The sequence below is a fragment of the Mercenaria mercenaria genome, chromosome 5, assembly GCF_021730395.1.
Source record: "Mercenaria mercenaria strain notata chromosome 5, MADL_Memer_1, whole genome shotgun sequence".
NCBI classification, from domain to species: domain Eukaryota; kingdom Metazoa; phylum Mollusca; class Bivalvia; order Venerida; family Veneridae; genus Mercenaria; species Mercenaria mercenaria.
Window position 1 is genome coordinate 74,155,327 of NC_069365.1, and position 19,484 is coordinate 74,174,810.

General features: G+C 35.5%; 1 protein-coding gene across 1 annotated transcript; it reads right to left on the reverse strand.

Annotated features, from left to right (window-relative positions):
- Positions 1 to 473: 473 nt before the first annotated feature.
- LOC123535474 (protein unc-119 homolog B-like) lies at positions 474 to 18,558 on the reverse strand. The gene is made up of 5 exons (XM_053543980.1): positions 18,258 to 18,558; positions 8,620 to 8,733; positions 5,525 to 5,633; positions 3,009 to 3,181; positions 474 to 2,524 (listed from the first exon to the last, which is right to left on the reverse strand). Exons 1-5 carry the CDS (start codon positions 18,415 to 18,417, stop codon positions 2,412 to 2,414), a joined length of 669 nt encoding a protein of 222 aa, XP_053399955.1. The 5' UTR covers positions 18,418 to 18,558; the 3' UTR covers positions 474 to 2,411.
- Between the last annotated feature and the right edge of the window lie 926 nt (positions 18,559 to 19,484).

The window sequence follows — 19,484 nt, forward strand, 5'->3', positions numbered from 1 at the left end:
GAAATCTGAATTTCTATTTATTGCTATGAATTTTTTAGACATTAATAGAAAATGCTGTTTCACAGCGACTTTGGATTTCATCACACTTATGTACAATTAATACCTGTAGACTTCATAAACTTTCATAAACTTCACCTCCATTAAGCAGCCGACCTGTCTTAGGCAGCCAGTGTCTCATTTCCCAAAATGGTTACTCATTCTATAAATTACATGCATTAAGCAGCCAACTGTTGAAAGCAGCCACTTTTTCCCACTCCCTTGGTTGGCTGCTTAAGACAGGTTTTACGGTAGTTGTATCAAAATGTTGATTTTAAAAACACGTAACATGTAAAACACTAGAGGAAAAAGGTTGATTAAAGTTCTAATGGAATGTTTCAGACTGGTCCCTTAACTTGAAATCTTACAAAAGTTGATATAATGGCACGATTAAAGGCCAAATAAATCCATGAGAAATTGAGACAAATGAATACATATAAAATTATTTCTATAAAATTATTAATATATACGCTACCTAAAAATATTCCTACAAATTTTCAAACAAAAACAAATTCAGTTTCGACATTTTACAATTCTGTCGCATACATAACCCTTTTACAGAGGAAATTGCCCGTCTTATTTAATCTGAGATTTTTTTAGCAAAAAAAAAAAAGAAAATGTTAAGACAGTTAACTGATATGTATATATACTAAAACCTTTACCAATGTTTATACAGCAACTTCAAAGGAGAGTCCTGCTCTTTTATGTATGTACAGCTTTATAGATGCATGTTTCTTTTATGTTTTGATACAATCTTTCGACAGTTTGCTTCCGAAGTTGAATTAAAATTTGTACAAACATTTCTAGGCACAGCATATTGAAATACATTACACATATGTATCATAATGCATACACCGTTATGTATGCACAGTCAAAATGATCTTTAAATAACATTATCAACATCAATAAAACTTTATAATATAAAAAAGTATAGTACATGTACAATATATGAAGCTAACAACAATTTCAGGACATTAATGTCAAACTTGTGTAGTTTCACACGATTGATTTCTACACATTGCACATTATGCATAAAAAATTCATACATCAGTCACACATTTAAAACTAAAATGCAAAACATATTTTCCTATGAAGGAAAAAAAAACCAGTAAAATTTCCCTAATAGAACCTATGACAAGCTGTAAAATGTTTCAGAAAGACCTTAATTTGTAATGAAAGGTGCTACAACATGTTTCCAGCCTAAAACAACTGAGCGCCTAAAATATATGCGAAATATTAGTCAATTATGGAATATTCCGCAGTGCAGTACGACATGAACTACATCAGAAAAATTACTGACCGAGGTGCACACCACAGTATACTACACTGCTGAAAACATCATAATAGTATCATATTACATAATACAAAGAATAAATAAGGATTTCTCACTGACCAGTTTGACCTGCAACTTACGTGACTGCACACAACTTTAAGCAGTTTTTCAAAACTGAAAAAAACTGGTCCAGTCACAGTGACCATTTTGATTAACGTTTTTAGTAACAATATGTCATGCAAAATTATAATTTTCTGCACAGTTTTTTTGTAATGCCAGTTTGTTTTTGTTTTGTATCAACTGTTTTTACCTGATTTTGCCATTTGTATATATTTATATATATTGTTATATATTAACTTACAAAAGAAACCATGAATATATATAGATATATATATCTCAAAGGCTCGATATAAACTTAAGTGTATAATAAAATGCAGTGTTTATACATGCCTGTTCCATAATAAATTTTCTCTGTTTTGCAGTATATAGAAATAACTGGTCAACATAAGTCAGTTTTTTGTGTACAACCAACCTCACTCTGGCCAATCAAAATTCATTATTTATAGTTCATACAATAAAAGTCAATTTTGCATGTAAGTTTGAGAATTCTTTTGTAAGTTTTCTTCATCACCATCAACCAGTGACAATGCTATTGCTAAATATAATGGAGAACCAACCCATCAGAGTATTAAAACTTTTTTTTCACTGAATAATTTTCGTAAAGTTAGATGAATACACATGTCAGATCTTCAGTGAGTCTGTTTCAAATAATTCTTAAATGTACACATCTTCAGACAGTTACAGCACTGTTTTATCTGTTTTAATGTTATGGTATAAACAAAAATTAACATGCAGGTATAAAAAATCAGCTTTACAGCTAATCAATTAGCTGGTGTTAATTCTCCATCTAATATCGGACCATTTCCTGTGCAACCAGTAGGAATATACGCTGATGGTTTCCATGGAGATCCAATCTTTGTATCATCAACATCGGTATACAGTGTATATTCACATTCATTCCTATACAAACTTGTCCTATATTCTATGATGAAGTTTGTTCGTTTCACTCACACACACAGACGAACGGACACATGCTGTAGTCTCAGGTACCTCCATTGTAAGCATAATCTGCTTTATTATGCATGATGAGTTTATCCTCCACAAAATAGTAACTATCTGACCTAGTCTCGTACGGACAATCGATCATTTCTCGTACTGAAATATATCAATATCATTTTATTTTTATTTGAAAAGCTTTTATAAAGCCATATATAGCCCAAAAGCAGCACTGTGAAATCATTTAATTTGGAGATGATATTTCATGGCTTTGAATTCTATGTGGATTTGAAATCCTGGATTTTATATTTTGAAGATATAGGCACTTTGTTCGTCGAGATTTAATTTTGCGGAACGACGCAACCATTAAATCCAAGAAAATTAATTCCCCACCAATATTAATGATTTAACAGTGTTACAGTTCTCATAAAGAAAAACATAAAATGTATATTATACAGGCCTCAATAAAGACAGAACTTTATATCATGAATGTTAAAACTTTTACAGAGTTTAATCTATTAGCAATCGGCCGTGACTATTAAATTGCTACTTTTTTTTCTGTGAATAAACATTACACTAACAAAAGAAGAAACAGTATCTAACACTAAGCTAGTTTATAATTATGCTGTATTCTGAAACTTACTTTCATCTTGATCGAGTTGTGGGAACTCGTATATATGTTCTACTGTATTGCGACTGTGTGGTATACAGAACCCAAACTCAAAATCAAAGCACTTCAACATACGATCCTTGAAGTAATGTTTCTCTATCATCCTGAACTTGGTCACTGGCTGTTCTCCCACAACAAACTCTACCCTGTAAACAAACATGTAACAATCTGGTTAACCCTGAATGAGCTCTGGCTGTTCTCCCACAACAAACTCTACCCTGTAAACAAACATGTAACAATCTGGTTAACCCTGAATAAGCACTGGCTGTTCCCCCACAACAAACTCTACCCTGTAAACAAACATGTAACAATCTGGTTGACCCTGAATGAGCACTGGCTGTTCTCCCACAACAAATTCTACCCTGTAAACAAACATGTAACAATCTGGTTAACTCTGAATGAGCTCTGGCTGTTCCCCAACAACAAACTCTACCCTGTAAACAGATGTGTAATAATTTGGTTAACCCTTTATGAGCACTGGCTGCTCTCCCACAACAAACTCTACCCTGTAAACAAACATGTAACAATCTGATTCACCCTGAATGAGCTCTGGCTGATCCCCAACAAACTCTACCCTGTAAACAGATATGTAATAATTTGGTTAACCCTGAATGAGTACTGGCTGTTCCTGGACAACAAACTACCCTGTTAACAAATATTAAGATTTTGGTAAACCCTGAATCTGCTCAATGGCTGTTCCTCAACAACAAACTCTACCCTGTAAACAAACATGGTAAAACTATAACCACGAAAGTGCTCAACTGGCTGATCCCCACAACAAACGCTACCCTATAAACAAGCACAACAATTTGATTAACCTTCAATCTGACCGCTGGATGATCTGGGACAACAAACTCTACCCTGTAAACAAACATGTAACAATTTGGTTAACCTTGAATGTGTTCACTATAAAATTCCTGACAATACACTTTACTCTGATTACAAACATTATAACTAGTTAGTTGGTTAACCTTGATGTATGAAAAAAGACCAACACAAGAAAGTCTTCTCTGAAACATTCACAATACCATGACATAAAGAAGACAAAAAAATAGTTTTCATTGCTGATTTGTTTCAATTCTATTAACAGATAAAAAAACTTCAAAGATTAAACCATAAAATAACATCTCTGGTCTAAGATGGAAAACAGTACAGACAGAATTTTAATTGCTCCTTACACAATAAGACAAGAGCTGTCTAATGACAGCATACTCGATTATTCCATAGCTTGTCAGTAAAATGGATTTTATATCTAAGGTATATCAGGGGTCTAGCTAGGTCCAATTTTTTGGGAGAAGTCACTTCTCCCTCAAGCTGATTTAGGGAGAAGTGAGGAGACTTTAGGGAGAAGTGGGAAGACTTTTCCTACTGCAATGATGTTGAGTGATTTGAAAGGTGGCTGTAATGTTTTTGATAAAAAGTATTGATGTGACCATTCATTTTCTTAGTTAGATCATTTCCCATACAGTGGTTATTGTTTCGTTAAAAAATTCTGAAAAAAGTCGTTTTCAAAATTCAAGCCGATTCTGTAAATGTAACCCGCCGAATTTTGGTTATATCTTGTATGAAGTGTTTATTATTAACACCGAGTCATTCACCGAGGAATGTCAGTATCTCACTCGAATAAAACTGAAAGTAAACTGAGTAATCTAGAAATACATATTCAAATAAATTCATCGATGGAAGTCAATTTAAACATAGTTTATACATTACATGTCGTTCTTTTATCATAGATAACAAATAATTGTGTACCAAATTCCAATTAATCGCATGGTTAATCAGCAGATTCTTTAAAAAAACTTTGCTTTTTGCACTCAAACATGTTGACAATTAAGAACGAAGTGTCAAAGATGTAAACGCGACGCTAATTGGCTGAACACAATCAACGAGGTGTATCGGATAATTTGATTCGCTTTCACACTTCTCGGGGAAAATCTCGCAAGTACCTGAAGTAGGCGGAGCTTAAATTATGCTCCCGGCGTGTGTTTGTGTATTCGGCACTCGATATGACACCGTGCAAATTGTCAACAGTCCGGGTAGCACTAATTAGTGAGTGCGGAAATCAAAGAAAATCGGGCGACTTGCATTTCGCTTTGAGGTTAGATTTGAGCGAAGTTTGAAGTTCTAGAGCGCCTATTTCGCTCAAGTCGCCCACTCGCGAGAGCCCTGTATATGCATACGGCCCAAATAGGGCAGAATTTTGCCAACATACAATTCAAAGTTATGGGTGATGCACTTCTCACCATGTTCTATCCACCTCAATAACTTGTATGAAGTTTCAGTTAAAGATCTGCATTTACATGGAGAACAATTTGCATCAACAAGTTCAATGTAGATTTTCTAAGACCAAAAAGTGAGTTAATTTTGATAACATTCAATTAGAGTAATGGAACCTGATGCAGTAACCTTGTGTTATTGGCTGAAACAAGAGTGGGAGGTTTTAATGAATTATCCAGCTAAAAATGAACAAATATACACGGATAACTTACGTGGCGCCAACAGTTTTCAGCTTAAGGAACTGAGGTGTGAACTGGTAGCGTACAAATCTTCCTGCATTTGGATCCATGTCCTCTTGGTCATACTCTGGCTCACCATTGTCTGTAAAGGATGATACAATGAAAAATACTGTGGTTATCAATGGTTTATATCTCAATCAAAAGTACCAGTATGTAAATTTTGCTGACCCATTTGTTCTTTCAAATTTCATTTATAAGACATGATGCAACAACATCTTAAAGATAAAACCTATGATCATTCTTTTGTCTCTACACCACATCCCTCAGTACAAGAATAGATGCTGACACCGTACAAAACATTTAACACCATCTCATCATTGTCAGCTCTCACACCAAAGATGAGGAATTTCTGCAGACATTAAGATATTTCAACATATGCCTCTTCAAGTCTATTTGCACCCTCTGTCCTGCTTTTCTTAACCTTAAATCATATCATCTATTAAGACAAGGTAAGATTAATTACTGCTCTGCAATCTGCATCCCTAATTCCCTTTGTTTCTCAAATGGAAACTTTTGGAAAAAATTTACTAAATAAGCCCAAGATAGTCCTAAAAACAATTTAAAGGCAAGGTTTTAATAATCTATGCCTAAAAGCAGTATCGCAGTATCCTATTTCCTTATGAAAATTTGTGACTCAGTCATACTGTACTGCTAAGACTTAAACATCTCCAAAATATGTTGGTTTGGCAAGTAGATCTACTCTTTTTGACCCCCTAATGATAGCACATCAGAAATGTCGTACAACGTAAGAGACTATATTGATGTAATGTGTCTACTTGCATTTATTCCCCTTACGAACTCCCTCTTTGCCGAGTTGTTGTAACTTGGCTGCTAAACGTAGCAAAAATTGCTGCCAGTGAAGTCTGATCATGGTCTGCACTGTCGCTAAGAGCTGAGGGTAGGGGTTTTCAGCCGTGTCTGCTTTTATAGTGATATCATGGTTCATACAGACCTTCCCAAAAAAAATTCAAGTAGTTTTCAAGGAGTTTTCAAGTAGTTTTCCTCCATTTTCAAGGACTAAAATGGGCGCAATGTCACTGTTGCTGAGACATGAAATAACCAATTTAAATCCAATTTAGGACAAAATTAAACAATGTAACACAAGATTTATGTATTTTCACAGTAGGTGGGGGCGGGGGCGGTATTGTCAAGTCGTTATTATTTATATCATGTGTTGACTCTCTTGTAGTGATGGGACATCGGTTGGAAAACTCCAACCGATTATCGGTTGGAATCGGTTAGCAAACCGATGCGATGTATCGGAAAAATAATCGGTTGAATGTTATTTATTTTCATACCTGTTTATTCAGATAGTCATGTCTTTAAAGTGACTGTTTTACTTAAAATTCATATGCTCTTTTGAAAAATAAAGAACTACCATTAATCAGATGTTTTAAAGCTGGTTCCTGGTAAACAGAAACTTGTTTAGTAATGACTAATTAGTTGCAGACAGGGAAACAACAATAAATTGCAATCTGGTGTACATGTATCATAGACTCATAGCTGTCATTTGTGACAGTTGACTGGTATACCTGTACCTGTAACATATCTAGCATACAGGAAGAAAGTACAGATATTTCAGTCTTTCTCTGGCTGACAAAAATAGTGATTGTAGAAAATCATTAAATGAATTCAGTTATTTTTCGGTAATATAAATATTTTCATACAATGGTTACCATAGCCTGACACTACTGAGTAGCACCATGTTCCAACTACTTGTTGCTATGGCATATAACAATGTCATGAAGCTTGGAAAAAAAATGATCAGATAAAAATCAGAGTTTAATCTGTTTCAATTATTATTTTTATGTACACTGGTCAGCGGTACTGGGTAAACGGAATTTCGGCAGAAAAAAAATCATGACAACTCGATGACAACTGCAACTGCATAAAAACACCAAAGTTCTTTCCATTGAAATTACATCATGGACACGGAAATTTGACGGCATTAGTGTCCAGTTTCAACAGATAAATTCCCTCGGGCATACCGTTGTAAAATACGAAAATTTATCAAAGTTTCTCTAATTTATTTTGCCCCACTTTTATTGACGCTATGGACGCCGCCATGTTATCAGCTGTGCCTAACTGTAAGATGTTAAATCCATTTTCATTGGATAACTGAAACGAAATACTAACGTTTGATTGTCGGCATACTTCTGTTTTATCCGTTGTGTATGCAGGTAGTCCATATTTCGGATATTTCTAGGTAAACATAAATTCTCACGCACCGTATTTCCCTTCGGAAACCTTCGTTCATACCCGTGTAGATTCGTACCCGCTATCGACTCCGAGAAAACATAATCGATTATCGGAATCGGTTGGACTTTTCTAGCCGTCAATCGATTATATCCGCTAATAGGCCCATCACTACTCTCTTACATGCTGAGGAGCGAAAAAAGCATCAATTGTTTCAGTCGAACTTCTCATGGCAGAGCTGTTTTTATGTTTTTCGCTTTTGGAATGTGATTTTAATGTACTTCCTCCCATAGCAGCGATGTCGATTATCTTGTCACAAAAAACACAAAGGCATTTTCGTTTTTCGCCTTTGAATTCCCGTAGCCAATGTTTATAATTGTCATCAGTAAGCCACTTTTGCGAAAAGACACAATTGTACATTTTAGAACTCATGTTTTTCTTCCTGGAAAAATGACCTTACGCATCGCGGATAAATTACAGTGTGAAAATTACTTGAAAGAGCATAAAACCCGTCCAGTACAGTACGGTACCGTACTATCGCCGACTCCGTGGCAGACCCTAATGGCGGTAACGGTTGTTGTTTTTTCGTCGTTTTTTAGTTTATTTTGGTCCGTTTATAATATTGGTCCGTTTTCACTTCGCACCCGACGAATTTAAGGACTATTTGCCATCTTTTGTACGTTTTTTCCTAAATTCAAGTAGTTTTTAAGTAGTTTCTGACTGTTACAAAATTCAAGTAGTTTTCAAGGAGTAGGCATCAAATTCAAGGACTTTTCATGGCTTGTGCGAACCATGGATATCAAATTATACTGATATACCGGTAAATTTATCATTACCTTCATTCAGGATATAAAGACTGTATCCAAAATTACCTGAAGGTGGTGGCTTAGCAACCTCAAACAGCACTGTCTGACTATCCATATCTCGTAACTTAAACCGTGTGAAATCTATACCATATATGTTAGCTTCTGGTGGACACAGATAATCTGAAAAACATAAAAAGTCAAAATTAAACATCATTTGAGCCGTGCCATGGGAAAACCAACATAGTGGCTTTGCGACCAGCATGGATCCAGACCAGACTGCGCATCCGCGCAGTCTGGTCAGGATCCATGCTGTTTGCTAACGGTTTCTCTAATTGCAGTAGGCTTTAAAAGCGAACAGCATGGATCCTGACCAGACTGCGCAGATGCGCAGGCTGGTCTGGATCCATGCTGGTCGCAAACCCACTATGTTGGTTTTCTCATGGCATGGCTCATTTTAAGATTCATGTAAAATCATAGATTAAACTTCTTCACATCTGTCAGGCCAATAATTCCTGCAAGAGTCCATTGCCATGCAAATGATGCCTGGTGGCCATTATAAATAGTAGGTCCATTTTCTTTCAGTCATGTACAAATATACTGTCTTGCTACAATTCTCTCATTTCACCTGTTTTAACCACATGTATATAATATGCCAAGGATCATAAATAAAACTGAAAACTGAAAAAAATCAGTTTAAGCAGAAAAAATAAATTGTAAAGGCCTTAACTTCAAGATTAAAATCTATTGTAACACATCTGTATTTTATGTTAATCATGTGTTTTGCAAGTTCACAGCACTTCTCGTTTTCTCTGCTTAATAAATATTGATTAAAGGTTTTCTTACTTTATATGGCATAAACTGAAGCATCTCTAAACCATTAATTATCTGTCCTCTAAAAGGACATTTTTATCAACAGAGAAATGACAAGATGAAAGAGAATAGAGAATACCTGTGTATTTTCTATTCCTACAAATTGTTTTTAACAACTAGAGATTTTACAAGATGCCAGAAGAACAAGAAATCTAGAATACAGAAAACTTGGAAATCCTATACAAAATGAATAAATAACATTTCTGCTCACCCCAAATTACTGACCCTTGAAGGTCTTTTATAATGAAGAAGAATTATTTTTTGTTGGCCCCCAATAACCTGCTGATCAACCAAAACTGCCCCTTAAGGGTCCTCCCCCCTAGTTTCGGACACATTGTGTTACTAATAGGCCATTTCTTGAAAACACAGTTTTTACCTCCCCTGAGGCCCTATGACTCATTTACAGCAAAAAACAGAGGGCCATGGCCCCTTGTTTATAAAAGGCCCCCTACTCACCTCTAGGCTACTAAAATGGCCCGTAATCCCAGTTTAGAGGCACGGACGTCGGACCGAAGGACAACGCCAAAACTATATCCCTCCGACTTTCATCGGGGGATAACAAAAGGCCATAATTCACTCAAAATTTGTTGAACCAGTCTGATTTTCAGGGGGACACAACTAGGGTACCAATACATCATTCTGACAAATTTGGTCAAAATCCCCCAAATAGTTTCTAAGGAGATGCGATAATGAGAAATTGTTAATGGATGGACGGACTTACCGACGAACAAACGGACCACAGACACAGAGTGATTTAAATAGCCCACCATCTGATGATGGTGGGCAAATAAAATTTGGAGGGAAAACTTCAATGAAGCTACTGACAACGTTTGATGTAGATCCATCAAGTACTTTTAACACTAGTGGCCCCTGAAACAGGCCAACCATACCCGTTTGGTCATTTGCATAATGTGTAGCGGCTGGTAGACAAACTTGTAAACATTGCTAAATACTTGCTTAATTAATATTGTTTTTTTATTTCTGCAAAAGATATGTGAAAATACGATTTTAATAAATATTGACAGATATTTAGCAAGATAACTGCAGATAAGAATTTTTCTTCGTTAGCATGCATAAAATAGGTCACAAACTTTGACATGTCAACACCACATACTGTAAAAGCAGAAATTTTCACAAGGGTTTAATTTTCGCTATATTCACGAGAGTCTATATCTCGCGAAAATTAATCTTCACGTAAATATTCATCATTAGTATAATCCTAATTCAAGTAGGATACCATTTTTACAATTTTGTGAATATTAAATCTCGCGAAGATTATCAAAATTTCCAATTCGTGAAATTTTGACCCAGCAAAAATATGTGCTTTTACAGTAGGTTGCCCATGTCAGATATGGCGAAATTAGTGATGACGCGAAATTATTCCAAAACAAATGAGGACACCATTTAAATGATTTGTACCCGATACCTAAATGCTCTACAAATTAACGTTCTGTACCCAAATGCACTATGAATCAACATTCAAGGGTCAATAATATAGGCAGGGATAATACTCAGACCCTATTAGCCATCTGGGCTCCTTACAGGCAAGTCCTAGGGGCCCAGCTATTATTTGCGGAAAAAATATAATAACAGTGCTTTAGATCTACATACTTAATAATAAGTCTTGTAATTTGATTCCTGCCAAAATACATCAATTTCTTAAATACAGAACACCCATCAAACTCGCATAGCCAGTCAAAATCTAGAAGAGGATAGTTGTTAACAACCAGTGCATGACATATTCTTAACATATGACACAGCCTCGCAAACATTGATGTATTTAATGGACGATGAGCTGTATGCTTAAGTCAAAATAAAACTTCTGTTCTGTTCTGTTCTGTTTAATTTAAAGTTTGAATGATTTTTGCAGCACTAGAGGAGGATACGGGTTGTTATGAGCATTTTTGATTGAGGTTGCACGTTTATGGAAATCTGAATTTTAGTATTTTTTTTACATTGTCGGTTACAGGAATCGCAAACTATCAAGAAATTATATATATAGCCACCATCTGAACAAAAATTGGTCTATGTTAACAGCCCATTTTTCATTTAAAGTCCTCTTTGGCCTTTAGGACTTTTCATAATTTTGATATTTCTTTTTGTCGCCGCAACCGGCCGTTCTATGGGCGCAGCCATTGTTGGTGACGGAGAAAATAATCCGCATATGCCGATTGGCCTTAGTATATATGAGTAATTTTAATTGGTCGTTCTGAGTGATGATGTGCATATTAATCATGTTAATTAAGACAGTCTTGGAAAACCCAGAATATTGACATTAGAAGAATCGAAAGCCATTCGCCGGCTGGGCAACTATCTTAGAAAATTGACTCAACTAGCTGGTTGCACTGGCGAGTGTTAATTCATATCTCTGATAGGGTGACGAAATCTTGATTTCTTTGCAAAAGTTGATAACAAACGTCTTCAGCTCTTACCGTGCTGTAGAGTCTTGCGAGTGGTGGAAAATTTCACCCTTCTGGGTACCCAGTACATCATATTCCAATCTTAGAAACCGTGTTTCCCAATGCACAAGCGCGGTACGATTAATACCAGTAGGCAATGCAAACATGGCAGCCTCCATAAAATAATGCTTTACTTATGTTTTTCTACTATTTCTAGTGGTTTCCAAACCAAATGTGAATGACCGTCCAGCAGACTCAATTTGAAATTGTGAAAGATCGTTTGAAATTGTGAAAGATCGTTTGCAATTGTGAACAGGTCCGATATTCGGTACCGCTTATATAAGAAAACAAGAGCTGTCACTAATGGTGACAAATGCCCCTGCAGCGCCTTGACCTTTGACATGGTGACCCCAATGTCAGTAGGGGTCGTGTACTCAATAAGTACTATCAGCATGTGAAGTTTGTAGGTCCTGGGTGCAGTGGTTCACGAGTAAAGTGCCTTCATGCAAAAAGTTAACGTTGCCTTCATGCAAAAAGTTAACGTTGTGACGAACGGACGGACAGTTGAAAACTAATATGCCTCCCTTGTGGGGCATAAAAAAATTGTATCAACATTAAACTATCAAAATCCAACAGATTTTAAGGGTGTTGAGTGGATGTGGGCCCTGTGACCATCTCCTCAAAATACACCGTCGCTACTGTAGTGAATTGGAACATGTTAGATAAGTATCAGGTAGAATAAATCAAGTTCTAGTGCAATACTTAGCTCCAGTAAATCAATTACCATGCCCCTGACCTTCTGGTTTACTGGCAAAATATCTGGTGTGTACACTGAACAGGAGTACATTTTCACAAACTAAATACCTTTCTGTAACACATGGAGTCATTAGCATTCTATGTCAATCAGTATTATGACTAAGATTGACTGTCATTCATTCATTCCAAAGATTCATTGACAGAGTCCGTTGTTTACAGTTTTTAATCGTAATGGTACGGTCTCTAAAACGGGTTTAGCTTATTTACTTAAATATATGTAGTAATGCATAAATCATGCATCTTCCCAAAATCATTCGTAATTTTGCAATTATTAATAAGACCAACATTTTTTTATTTTCTGGTTTACGGGAGATTTTTCAAAAAATTAGGGTCGAGGGGGTCAAATAAAAATAAAAGTCCCAATTTTGAGCAGTCGACCAAATAAATAAAAATAAAACATCCAAAAGGATACAATTTTTTTATTTTTTGTAAACCACAGAAAACGAAGCTTGCAAGCTTAAATTGCATACACACTCACAAATGACCTATTCTGAACTGGTTTATATCTCATCATCTCAGTATACTTTTGTTTTCTTTATGTGTAGCTTGTATGAATAATGCCATTTTCAAAGTCACCAAAGGATATGCACTATCTGTGTTTTTGTATGCATCTATTTTGAAGTAAAAATAGACTCATTATTAAATATACATATACCACAGTTGACATTATCATATCGTAAGACCAGTGCATAATATATATTATTTAAACATGAATAAAAACTGCTTTAAAATGGGTATATGCAATGACTACTTCAGGTCTGCATCCTGCATACATGCATATTGATTGGCTGGAGAGGGAGTCTTAAAAGATAGGCATTGTCATACTAGAAATGAAAAATTATGAATTGATAAATATTATGCACACTCAATGACACTGGCTTTAAAATTAAATTGCTTTGGTTAAGTTTCAGTGGCTTGAATATTATATTTTGCTGACTGTCAGTGCCACCTATATTGTACGACAAGTCAAAACAATCTGAATTTTGGTTCTGCTAAAATGTGTACAAAATAACAACCTTATTAGCCGATGTTCAGACAACAATATCAGAGATTTTTAAGACTCTTCACTGAGATGGGACTTGGAATTAATAAGTTATGAGTCCGAAAAAACATTTATTATTGGATATGTCATTATGTGTTCCTCAGTGTCAAAGGCACATGTGGCATATAGTGTCTGAATGTTTGTCCCAAACATACTTTCAAAGGGTCTTCTTACAGATTTTGTCGGTATACTTTATTAAGGGAACATGACAAATTATATATTGCTCAGAGTTTCATGTTTCATAATTATCTTTTGAGTTATAGTACCTGGCTAGAACTTGATCCTAGGAACTATTGAGATAATCTTTTATATGTGGCCAATATATCCACTGGATTAGATTGCCCGTCACAAATATTAAACAACCGTTAATTTGACGGTCCAGTTATTTTGACTAGTTTGAATCTTTTATCACATGTAGCATTGTCAAGCATTTGCAGGGATATGTCATTTTACATCGAAATTGCACTTTGTTTCGAACAGAACTACTGAAAATTGTGGTATTAGTTAGTTTTTCTTCTCTAACCCTCAAGACTTCAAAGTACAAAAAAAATATGTTTAGCAAGTTGATACTCACTTTTGCTTTTCCATTTTGCCATTTCTTTGGTTTCTTTCCTTTTTATCAATTGTGGTATTTTTCTGATAGTCCCACATGAATTCGATCGTTGTCCAATTATAATATACAGACAACAAATCTTGTACATGTGATACGCCAGATTTTTCAACATCTGGACAGCTTTAATACTGATTGTGAAGGCCATTTTTCGTAGGTGATTACTCCTAATGTTGAGCTTTAGGTGCCGTTATTTCTACTCAGATCCAATTTCTTTACAACACTTGTTATCTCTGCCAACTTATTCCAAAGATTATTGTCTGTTAACGTGTATATTTTTCCAATTTAATTTCACACAATTTACATTTATGCAGGCCGCCATTTTTCATGCGTCTACTGATCTAGATTAAAAACCTCTACCATACAGTTAAACTTTTATTTTTGGCAGCAGCAATTACGGACAGTCGGCGGGTAAAATGAAAATAAAAGTACTGAAAATGACTTTTATTTTTATTTTGTTTTGTCAAAAAATAGGGTCGGCGCTCCCGTAAACCAGAAAATTAAAAAATGCTGGCCTCAACCGATTGCAGTGTTTTTTCCCCACTAGTTTGGAAATGGGGCCGGGGCCTTTACAATTGGGGAAAATGCGTCGTAAAACACACAAATTGGGATTTTATAATATTTCAGAATTAATGAACTAACAATACTTTTTAGGCATGTTTTATGGTAAAAGATAGTACAGTTATCATATTCATTCATTAAAAATATAAAAAAACTTCTACAAGCAAATATTCATCTCATGCAATACAACAGACATGACTGTATCTCGTGTTTCATTATAACTTAGATCGCTACCTGAATCAGTCGTCACTGACGCTATTATTGTTAGTTTTTCTTTATTTTTACTTTTGGTTTCAAATTGACTAGACATAGCCGTTGTAGGTTTAATAATTTGAGCGGTACACGAATCTGTAAACCAGAAAATTAAAAAATGCTGGCCTAAACCGATTGCAGTGTTTTTTCCCCACTAGTTTGGAAATGGGGCCGGGGCCTTTACAATTGGGGAAAATGCGTCGTAAAACACACAAATTGGGATTTTATAATATTTCAGAATTAATGAACTAACAATACTTTTTAGGCAAGTTTTATGGTAAAAGATAGTACAGTTATCATATTCATTCATTAAAAATATAAAAAAAAACTTCTACAAGCAAATATTCATCTCATGCAATACAACAGACATGACTGTATCTCGTGTTTCATTATAACTTAGATCGCTACCTGAATCAGTCGTCACTGACGCTATTATTGTTAGTTTTTCTTTATTTTTACTTTTGGTTTCAAATTGACTAGACATAGCCGTTGTAGGTTTAATAATTTGAGTGGTACACGAATCTGTAGTTTTAAGGTTTGTCTGACAAACAAAACATCAATTTTTACGTACTTTTAGCATCACTTTTATTGACTTTCTTTGTATATAATACTTACAATTGTAGGCACAGTGTTCGGAATTCGCGGTAGTCTGATAGCCTCTGGCTACCAAATTTCAGCTCGGGCTACCGATTTTCCGCAGATACAAGCCAAACCAGGCTACAGAATTTTCATAATTTGTTTAAAAAATCATGCTAATTAAACGAGTATAGCATCGTGATAACATATGATCTCCATTAATAAACACTAAGAAGGCATCACGCATCGTCCAGACTGAGAAACGCTTATTGAATTATTGTTGTTTTTTTGCACTCTCACGTGTTGACAAACGCAAAGTGTCAAAGACGTAACTGCAGCGCTAATTGGCTGAATACAATCACCTCTAGTGTAACGGATAATTTGATTAGCTTTCACACTTGTCGCAAAAATCTCACAAGTACCTGCAGTAGGCGGAGCTTCAATTATGCTATCAGCGTGTGTGTATGCAGCACTCATTTTTACATCTTGCAAATTGTCAACAGTCCGAGTAGCAGTAATTGGCGAGTGCGGATCCTAAAAAATCAGGCGTTAAAGTTTAGATTTCGTTTTGGCAAGGAGTATCATGTCCGATGCTTTTAGACTCTGGCAATGCTGATCTGGACTGGAGTAATTAGAGTTAAAATTTTTCGAAAACATGGCAACCATGTACTGTATGTCTTTTTTATTCCTTCAAACATGTATAGAGATGTCTGTAAAACAAAATGTTATATGGTGCAAAACTTAAGTATTTTAAGGTGTTAAAGTTCGGGCTAGTGAAATTGGTGGCAGGCTTGGAATATTTCCTATCTGGTAGCCCGAACGGGCTAGTGGATTCAAATCTGAATTTCGTACACTGTAGGCGGCATGTTTACAATTAGCAGACGCTTACATTATCATGCCTTTCAATGACGCAGCTTAAGGGGAAGTAACTACAATTGACTGTTTACAAAACAAAAACCACTTACATAAACATCAACATAATGTATTTCGGAACTTACTTTTGTGTCATGTTGTTAAAATTTTCAGGCATTTTTTTTCTTTCAATTGGGAATTTTGAAGGTAAAATTGGGACAAAACATACTATTTCTCATTGGGACTGAGGCCGAAATTTGGCCCCAAATCGACCCGAAAAAAAACCCCACTGGATTGTGACAAAATTGTAATGACACAATAAACAGTCCTCTAACTAAATACTGAGCAGGGTAATTTGTCGAGGTACCCTTCATCATAGAGACCATCAATCAGCCAATAAGAGCCACGGATTCAACAAGAAGCTGCAAGCTGATTTAGACCAATGTATGTCAACATACATGAGGTGAGATTTTTTAATTGTCTTGTCACATTTTGCTGATTTCTTGTCTTAGCATGTTGAAAGGTTGCAGCTACTTTTGGTTAAAAAACAACATCTGAATTCCTCACATTAGACACGTATGTGCAACTTTGCCAGTTAAGAGCCACAGAAGTACGAGAACACAGCATACACACGATAAAGGTAAATTTTAAAGTGCCTTGCCCAAGGACACACCGCAATGGGAGTAGCAAGCAGTGTTCATTCCAGAAATTTTTTAAGTGGGGTCAAAGGGCCCCATGGAGGTAAAAAGTTGGGGACATTTGAAAAAAACGGGGGCCATGAAAGAAAAACTCCATTAACTTGAAATGAAAGGCTGTATTTTTAACACTTTTCTTACATGGAGTTCAAAGTATTACTTTCGCCGTTCTTAAAAGATAATGATTACAAGTCATAATATTTATCATTACCGAAACCTAACCACGGAAAGTCTGACAGCCATCTACTACGGAATGAATGTTTGTCGCCTGATTCTTGCTTAGTGGGTAAGCTACTGAGCAATCTAGCAGTCTTGGACATGTCATCTTTCTTTGGAAATTTGTTCTCCATCATCTGCTGTTTTTGGATGTTTGGATTTCTTTTTTCTTCGAATTGCAACTGTGTTTTTGTCCGCCATTACATAGCAATACTGAAAGCTGTCTGTTATTAGGCGACCAGAGACTGGCTACTATTTTAACATCCACCAATGAAAATGCGCGTTACGTCATCGGGAGAGTCGTATTCAATTCACAACTTCTGGAAGTCGGCGCATACAGCTAATCGTAAATGGATTCTGAAAAAGTGTGCACCCGATGGGCACTATAGGGCAAACATTTATGCACCAATATGGTAAAATATGCGCCAATGGCCCCATGGCACGGCCTAGAATGAACACTGAGCAAGTGTTTGAACCAGGGGCCTTCACCTCTGTAGGAAAGCATCTTAGCCTTCTAAATTAGTCTAACTGGTAATGATTGATAGTTAATAATTGCTTTTTGAATGACATCTGATTCATTTTCACATTGTGACTGAAGCATATTATGACATGAAAGATTGAGGTTAAGAAAAGAAATATTCTGTTGTGTTATTCCTTATTTAATGTCGTCAGTTAAGTCAGATGTCAAGTGCCAAGACGATACAGATGAACGGTATGCCACATATGCAGTTAAAGACAGTTTCATATAATTTACAAGTCAAAATATAGAACATCATAATATACAGCTTGAAAAAATGATGTACCAAAACTCTAACCTTCTGTGATTCTGTTCAGTCTTAATATGTCATCTGGACATATGACATCTTTTTTCAATAGTTCTTCTTCCGTGACGGGATCTTTTTGTTCTTTTCTAAGCAAGCCAGACAGGCCTCCGCCCTTCTTTTTTGTTTTTCTCTCCGCACTTGCGACACTCATGGTTTAGACAACGAATATATAATTAGAATGAGAGATTTAATGACCAACAAGGTGAGTAAGAAATGTGGCTTTGTTCTTTTGTTCTCTAAATAATTCTGCGTCTTCCGCTTCACAATGGCGGCGCTGGCAACGAGAATTATGGGAATGATCACTTCCGTAAGGGAGATAACTAGTACACGACTGCTTAGGTTATATACCTCTAAAATATCCCCAGCACAAGCTGTCGTTTTTTTTGTTTTTGTTTTTTTTTTTGTTTGTTTTTTTTTTTTTTTTTGTCCGAGGTTAGTGTTTAAAACAGCTTCATAACTTATTGACTCATCGCTGTCTTTGCAAAAATGAATGATTTGAAAAGTGGGCATCGAAAGAGGTACTAAACAGAAAAGGGCGCGTTTGTTTAATTTACTCAAAGAACTATGAAATACGTATTACTTTTGTAGCTCTTTGATTTACTCTAAGTGAAATTGCAAATGAATCAACTGGTATTGCATAACATATGGATGAATTTATTAACATATCAAATATAAACTGATAAAAAGTTATCAAAAAATGACTGATAATGCTGTATTGCCAAATTATCTATCTAACAGAAGGGTAAAATTTTGGTTCAGATATCTGCTTTTTTCACCGGTATGAAACGTGAATAAAGATGCGTTTGACAAATTATTTTTAGAAGATTCTTTGAAACATACAATAATCTAAATTAAATAAGAAAATTTATCCAGTATGTGGTCCTTAAATTATGTCGCATAATATGGTCTAGCTTGTATACCTTCTTGATTATGTCCATGACTTCGTATAGGCTATGTTTCAATCCAAATGTGTATCCACCAAACTTCATGAAACACAGGATATGTATTTGGATTGGAGACCATTGGAATTATAAGCATAATATTATAGAAGTTAATCTTGTCTAATGAAACAAAGATATCAAATTTATGATGCAGATATATGATACAGTCTGCCCATGTTTATAAGTGGACTAATTTCATTTAAACTGTTTTAGACAAAATGGATAATTCATATCTCTGGCAAACTCAGGAAAATATACGGGGATGTAATGTCCATAA

Excerpts from the sequence above, each read along its gene's own strand:
- LOC123535474 (XM_053543980.1), bottom strand. The coding sequence starts at position 18,417 with ATGAGTGTCGCAAGTGCGGAGAGAAAAACAAAAAAGAAGGGCGGAGGC. Across the intron at positions 3,182-5,524 it reads CTGAAAACTGTTGGCGCCAC|GGTAGAGTTTGTTGTGGGAG; the intron begins GTAAGTTATCCG and ends GTTTGTTTACAG. Across the intron at positions 2,525-3,008 it reads ACAACTCGATCAAGATGAAA|TACGAGAAATGATCGATTGT; the intron begins GTAAGTTTCAGA and ends GATATATTTCAG.